Source organism: Protobothrops mucrosquamatus, unplaced genomic scaffold, assembly GCF_001527695.2.
Source record: "Protobothrops mucrosquamatus isolate PMUCROS unplaced genomic scaffold, P.Mucros_1.0 scaffold2822, whole genome shotgun sequence".
Lineage (NCBI taxonomy): Eukaryota > Metazoa > Chordata > Lepidosauria > Squamata > Viperidae > Protobothrops > Protobothrops mucrosquamatus.
This window is the reverse complement of record NW_015388855.1, coordinates 47,143-54,938: the sequence shown is the minus strand read 5'-3', so window position 1 is coordinate 54,938 and position 7,796 is coordinate 47,143. Positions and strand designations below refer to the sequence as shown.

General features: G+C 45.9%; 1 protein-coding gene across 1 annotated transcript in view; it reads right to left on the bottom strand.

The window, feature by feature from the left end:
• Positions 1-620: 620 nt before the first annotated feature.
• The window catches only part of LOC107296469 (C-type lectin domain family 2 member D-like), a 7,704-nt gene continuing 528 nt past the window's right edge, over positions 621-7,796 (bottom strand). Inside the window, exons 2-4 of the mRNA XM_015825823.1 lie at positions 4,457-4,659; positions 3,257-3,354; positions 621-875 (exon numbers count right to left, since the gene is read on the bottom strand). Coding sequence (XP_015681309.1) covers positions 740-875; positions 3,257-3,354; positions 4,457-4,659 — 437 coding nt within the window. The 3' untranslated portion in view covers positions 621-739. The remainder of the gene's footprint in view (positions 876-3,256; positions 3,355-4,456; positions 4,660-7,796) is intronic.

Sequence of the window (7,796 nt, the reverse complement as noted above, 5' to 3'; positions counted from 1 at the left end):
AGACTCTGCCCTCACAGCCCATCATGCAGTTGATGCTGCAGGGCGCGGGCAGAGGGTGTGGCCGCCATAGCGCTGCTGGGCTGCCTAGGCGATCTGCCCTGGAGGCGGTGAGTTGTCCTGTGGGCAGGTGGGGCGGGGGATGGGGGCAGAGTGGGGGCGGAGCAGGGGGGTGGAGCGGGATCAGGGCCAGTTTTTGGGCACTCGGTCTCTAAAAGGTTCGCCATCACTGATCTAGTAGATATGCTAGGACTGTGGTGGCGAACCTATGGCACGCGTGCCAGAGGTGGCACTCGGAGTCCTCTCTGTGGGCATGCATGCCATTGCCCCAGCCCCACCTCCTCCTTCAACCCCCTCACCAGCAGCCTGCCCGGAGGAGAGTCTCCCCTAGGTGTGGCCCATGCAGAGCAGCGCAGCCAAGCACAAGACAGCTGGGCAGCAGGGGCAAGATTCGTCCCTCGTGCCCCATCACGTGCAGATGATGCTGCAGGCTGCTGGCGGAGGGCATGGCCGCCATGGCGTTGCAAGGCTGCCTGGGCGAACTGTGATGAGTGGCCCTGTGGGTGGGCGGAGCGGGGCGGTTTTTGGGCACTCGGTCTCTAAAAGGTTCGCCATCATTGTGCTAGGATTACAGTGTGCAAAGGCAGAAATAACTTATCCTTCTCTATGTATAAGGCTCATTTGTTACTACAGTCAATAATTCAAGATAATTCCAGCTGAGTACATTGGAAACCATATGCCTTCAAGCTATCTTTGGACTTGTGAATTCATCAGGTTTGCTGCATATCCAGTGATGGACTGTACGGCACATGGAACTGCTTGCTTTGCCTTCGTCATTCAGAAAGGCACAGTTCCCTCCATTACCGAGGACTGTCAACCTGCAACACAAGGGCAACAAGGGTGAAGAGCTGTGTCCCCACCGCATCTAACCATGTCATCATCTTGCCCTAGTAACATCTCTTTTCTGCCATGTCCCCATAGCACTATTTTCCTGTGAGTAAGAGAGGTTTAGGTCACCCTTAGCTAATTTAATTTGGTGTTCAAATTTGCTTCTTTATTCCAACAACCTCCAAGGGCAATCACAAGGTATGTAAATCTACTTTTTACTTTTTGAGAAGAGACTGGACAGCCATTTGTCTGAAATGGTATAGGGTTTTCTGCCTGAGCAGGGGGTTGGACTAGATGACCCACAAGGTCCCTTCCAACTCTATTGTTGTTGTTGTTATTATTATTATTATTGAGGATCATCACACAGTCAGCCATATGTTCAGACTGGATTTGGCATTTTTGTCTACCTATCGAGTCCTTCCCAAGGACCTGGGACAGGCAGATATGGATGTTTGATGGTATTACAGATATCGTCGCAGGATGGAAGCAGTTCCTAGTAAGGCCACCTTTTGCAATTGACTAATGGCGAATTTGTCAATGCCAATGGTGTTCAAGTGGTGCTTCAGTTGTTTTGGGATTGCACCCAAGACGCCTATTACTATTGGTACTACCCTTGCTTGCTTTTGCCACAGTCTTTCTATTTCTATTTGCAGGTCTTTGTATTTTGTTATCTTCTCCAGTTCTTTCTCGTCTATTCTGCTGTCTCCAGGCACTGTCACGTCCACTAGCCAGACTTTTTTGTCTTTCTTATCGACAATTGTTAAGTCCGGGGTGTTATGTTGCAGGTGCTTGTCTGTTTGAATTCTGAAGTCCCAGAGCAGTTTAACTTTATCATTTTCTATGACTTTCTCTATTTTATGATCCCACCAGTTCTTACTTACAGGCAAATGATATTTCTTGCAGATCTTCCAATGCACCATTGTTGCTACTTTGTCATGCCGCTGCTTGTAGTCAGTTTGTGCGATCTTCTTGCAGCAGCTTACCAGGTGGTCCACTGTTTCTTCAGCTTCTTTGCATAGGCAGCACTTACTATCTGTTGCTGTCTTCTCAATTTTGACTTTGTATGCATTTGTCATATTACTACTACTACTACTACTACTACTACTACTACTACTACTACTACTATTATATTATTATTATTATTTCATCACCCACTCTCTTGAAAGAAAGTCAGGCAGCCAAAGTGACTTGGAGTGGAGAGGTAACAATGGAGGTCCCAAATTTCATTCCAGTATCGCTTTCTGCTGAGTCAAGGATGAGCAAATCTCAAACTAATTCACCAATAGGGAGAAGCAAATTTAGTGGGTGATAGGAAGATAGTCGTGGATTTGTATATGAATGGTCTATTTGGCTATAGCCAGTCTGGTGTTTCCCAGCAACTTTGAACTTTCCCAGCGACTTCAGTTTCCCAGCAACTAACTCACTCATCCTCTGTGCTCAGAGCTGATGGGAACTGAAATCCATTTGGAGGCCCTAAATTTTCTATATCTGGCTGGTTTCAATCACGTGTGATTAGCGATGTGTCTATTCTTTTCCTGAGCACAAATTCTGATCCAGGACTCCAAGTTAATTCAGAGAGCAGCTATATTGGGGCATTATATTTTTCTTTATATATTTATTTGTTAGACTCAAATCCCAGCTGTTTGTTTAGGAACTCACACATTTATTTTTCCTTATGTCCAATTCTCAGAGATGGTCTGGACAACTCTTAGCAAAGTTTTTCAGAAGTGGTTTGCCATTCTTCCTTCATAGGGATGCGAGAAAGTGACTGGCCCAAGATCACCCAGCTGGCTTTGTGCCCAAGGCATAACTAGAACTCACAGTTCCCAGTTTTTAGCCTGCTGCCTTAACTGCTATGCCAAACTGGCTCTCACAAGTGCCTCTCTGACATGTGAGGTAGGTAAGGCTGAGAGGATCTGGCCTAAAGTCAGCAAGGGGACTTCTGTGGCTCAAAGGGGATTTGAACCTGGGTCTCCACTCTCTTAGTGTGAAACCATCACTACCAGACCATACTGGCTCTGGGAGGGCTGAGAAAAAAGGACCGACCCATAATCCCCAGGCACCTTTTATGGCTGAGAGGGGACCTAACCTGGGTTTCTCAAGTCTAGCAACTTAACCAGTACATCACATTGGCTTGCTTCCACTCTTTAAGTTCTCTAGTTTTAGACACAAAGTTGGCATTTATGAAAATACGTAGTGCATTTGTGCTTGATGCAAGAAACAGGACTGCACTGGATAATCCATAAACCCCATGCCACTTCTTTTTCAGCATTCGGCTGTTATAGAGTTAATTTCATTAATTAATGAAATTTATATGCCGCCCATCTCACTACTCCTCAAGTGAAGACATAAGAGAGAAAGGATGACTCACGTTGAAGCATTTCCATTGATCCATTTCCAGTCTTGATCTGGGTCTCGTTTGAAGCCAATCCAGTGGGGAGTGCTGCCTTTGTAACGCTGCACAAAATCCTTTTGAGCGAATAAATGGTAAACATTAAACCACTCCGAAATAGTTATAGACCCCCCCCCTCCAGTGTACATGTTTTAACCTTTTACCTATTTCCTCAATAATCAAATCACACATATTTAGAATCGGCCAATAATTCTATAACATTGTTTGATTATACCAGTAAATTATATATTACATAGGAGTTCATATAAGGATACAAAGATTGTCTGCCTCCATTTTCCCCAAAGCACATCAGAATATAAATTCAGTATATCTTCAGCTCCTTAAGCCAGCTCCTGCCCCAGAATCTCAGGAAAAGATGCAGCTATTGTAAATAGTTGCAGAGAGCTGCTATTTTGATACCCAATAGACCTGAAAACCCCCTTTTAGAGTCAAATCAGAGTGCTAACCAGCCCTAATATCAATGATTTCAATGATGCATGAAGGCAAAACAACGGTGCTGTTTCCTATCCCTTACTTTTCCCTGAAGAGTTAAAAAGGGTCCCACCCAGGAGAAAAGGGAGCTGTTCCCTTTAAAAGGGGCACAGCTATTTCAAAAAGGAAAGGCTGGTGTGTTTACTTGGACTCAGTTCCAGAACACAGAACAAAAAGAAGTGAAGAAGCTAAAGAAGAAAAAAGCTGGAAAGATGAAATCTGGAAAAAAAGTAACTTTGAATGGTCCCTAAACAGGGCAATCATTATACAAGGTCTACCTGTAGTAGATATAGGCCAGGGGTAGGCAATATTGGCTTTTTTATGACTCGTGGACTTCAACTCCCAGAATTCCTGAGCCAGCATGGCTCGGCTTGGAAACCTCTCCCTTTCCCCTCAGCATGGCTGGCTCAGGAATTCTGGGAGTTGAAGTCCACGAGTCATAAAAGAGCCAAAGTTGCCTACCCCTGACATAGGCTACTGGCTGTACATTAGAAAGCAACAGATGGTCTTCCTTAATGAAAATCAATTCAAACTTTTTTTTTCACTCTTCATTACGGTTACAGATCAGCACAAAATGAAATCATCATATTGTTATAAAATCAATTCCCTGCAAGCAGAACTGATGTATGTGGACCCTACATGAAATTGGTACCATCCACAATATAGCAGGATATTTTCACCTCTTACCCGTTCTTCCTTTTCAATAATGGCCAGAGAGGCATTGTGCAAAGAGCAAAATTCTTGACTAGCAGTCCAGTTTTTTTCTTCATCTGAGAAGTAGAAACATTTCATCTGGTGTCCAATCCAGTCAGGCGGGCACGGGCGTTTCCCATGTTGAGAGGGTGCCGACAGCAACTTACAATCATCTGTCTTTAGGGTTGTCTCATATACTAAGGGGGGAAAAAGATCATGATCTAACAAACACTGCCCACAGTTAATTAAACACAAATGTGCATGGGGAATACAGCTAGTCCTTGATTTATGACCGTAACAAAGACTGGAATGTAAGTCATGACGGTCATAAGCCGAGGCATCAAATGACCGACTTGATCTTACAAAAAATTTTTACAGCGCTCATTAAGCGAATGCAGTGGTCATAAAGCAAACGTGGTCATAAGGTGAATCAATTTTCCCCAATGAGTGTTTTTTGTCAGAAATTAGAAGCAAACATGTTCCCAGCAAAAATGTTGTAAATGATAGTCATGTGACCTCAGAATGCTGCAAACATACACAAATACAGGCCAGTTGCTGAGCACCTCAAATGTGATCACAAGACCTCTGGGGGAGGGGTGGGCAGGGGGAACATCTGTGGTAACTTCAAATCTGTAGCCCTTGAGAGCTTAATAATAATTTCAAACAGTTGCTAAATGACTGGTCATAAATTGAGGACTATCTATAATAAGGAATAGATAGACAGACAGACAGACAGACAGACAGAGAGACAGACAGACAATCTTTATTATAATTTTTTACTGTGGGCACAATGGCACACATTAAAAATGAAATTTAGTTGCTTGCTCTCAAAGTGTACACTTACATAACACACTTTTAAACATACTATATACAACATATATACATATATACACCCTTCGGAGATTGGAACCTGGGCTGCTTGCACTTTAGGCAGCTGTGTTGACCTTTTAAGCCACAGGCTCTTTCTCACTTTGTCAGCTGTGTCAGGAAGGGAAGAGACCGTGTGTGTGTGTGTGTTTATGACGCACCCGGTCGGCCGAAATAAGGGAAGAAGAAATTTCTTTCTTCTTCCCATATTTGGGCTGATCGGGTGCATCATAAACACACACACACACACACTATATATATACATACACACACACACACACACACACACACACATAGAGAGAGAGAGAGAATGAGAGAGAGAGACCTATACCCTTACTTATAAGTAACATATAAATATTAATCACTGTCCATCTTGAGTAGCTGGAAATCTGCACTTCCAGAGCAGAAATGTTCAGGCTTTCATTGGCTAAGGAGCAATGAAGGTTGCAATGGGTAATACGATGGTGAAAAGTTGGTGGATCATGTCCACATATATGGAAAAGGCAGGACCTCCCTTCTCTGCTTCTGTCTCCTTTGGAATGGAGAGGAAATAAAGGAAAGGGAGACTCCTATGCAATGATTTATTTTATCTGTTAGATTTATTTGCTCCTTTTTCTTGGTCAAGGTCCCCTTTTTTCACACAATAATCCTGCAAGGTAGGCTGGGCTGAGAGAGAAGGCAAAAGGCCCAAGGACATCCAAGGAGCTTCTGTGGCCGAGGGGAGATTACAACCTTTTTAACTACTAGAGCAGGGGGTGTCAAACTCAATTTCACTGAGGGCCGCATCAGCATTGCGGTTGCCCTCAGGGGGCCGGGTGGGTGTGGCCAGGGTGGGTGCGGCCTACTGGGTGGGCGTGGGTGGAGTGGGTGTGGCCTACTGGGTGGGCGTGGCCAGCTCTACATCGTTCGCGTCAAGGGTGCCTGTGGGGGCCTGGGCAGGAGTGGGACAGATCTGAGGGTCTCTGGCAGAAGGGGGTGGGACCAGGGCAGGTGCCAAGGCATGGTCCACTGGAGGAGCCTCACTGTTCCTCTCAGGCCATGCGGGGGGTGGGAGGGCTTATGGAGCTAAGACTGAATGCGTTTCAGCATAGATGGCCACCACAAAATTGTACATTGGCTCCCGGCTGGCCTGGGCCAGGGCCACGGCAGCGGGGGCCGCTCCCTCACTGTTTCCAGGATGGCTTCGCGGGCCACATGAAACCACTTTGCGGGCCGCATCCGGCCCCCAGGCCTTGTGTTTGACATGTCTGGACTAGAGGGTGAGCTTTTCACCAGTGTCCTCTGCTCTATGGAACATTCTCCCTTTGGAGATTAGAACGGTCCTCACCCTGTTAGCCTTTACTAAGGCCCTAAAACCCTGACTATAGTACAGTGATGGCGAACCTTTTAGAGACCGAGTGCCCCAAACCCCCCCTCCCAACCCTGTGCCCATTCTGCCGTGCCCGCTGGACCACCCACCACCTCCACGGCCCGCCACAGATCACCCAGGCAGCCCAGCAGCACCATGGTGGCCACGCCCTCTGCCCGTGCCCTGCAGCATCATCTGTGTGCGATGGGGTGCAAGGGCGGAGTCTTGTCCCTGCTGCCTGGCTACCATGTCCTTGGCTGCGCAGCATTGCATGGGCCGTGCCCAGGGGCAACTCTCCTCCAGAGGGCTGCTGGTGAGGGGGCCATGGGAGGAGGTGAGGCTGGGGCAACGGTGTGTGTGGCCACAGAGAGGGCTCCGAGTGCCGCCTCTGGCACACGTGCCATAGGTTCGCCACCACTGCTATAGTATGTTCCTGAGCCTGAGGCGCTGAATGCACCGACAGCCCCATTTCTTGGGTATATTGTTAACGAGCCAAATATCCGGCTCCTGTGCGCCTTGAATTACTTGTTTCAATGCTTTCTACTGTTTTTATTGTTTTTAAATGTTTTTGAAATTTTCAGTTATAACATAGGCTTCTCTCTCTATGTTGCTCAAGACAAGGTTAAAATACAAAACGCAAACCTCAAAAAAAAAAAAAAATTCCAAAGAAGACAAAAAAAGAAAGAGAAAAAAAGACAAAACAATAAAAACATTAAAAAAAGAAAAAAGACGCATCAACCCACCCCAACACATATACACACATTATCGCTAGTTGAATACTGATTAATACATTACTATGATATTACTTCTTACCCCTTGCAAAACAGGCCCTCTGAAAATTTTTAAACTACTAAATCTATTGATCTGTCTTCTATATGTTGTTATTGTTGTTAGTGGCAAAGTCGTGTCTGACCCATCGCGACCCCATGGACAATGTTCCTCCAGGCCTTCCTGTCCTCTACCATCTTCTGGAGTCCATTTAAGCTCACGCCTACTGCTTCAGTGACTCCATCCAGCCACCTCATTCTCTGTCGTCCCCTTCTTCTATTGCCCTCCATCTTTCCCAGCATTAGGCTCTTCTCCAGTGAGTCCTTCCTTCTCATTAGGTGGCCAAAGTAC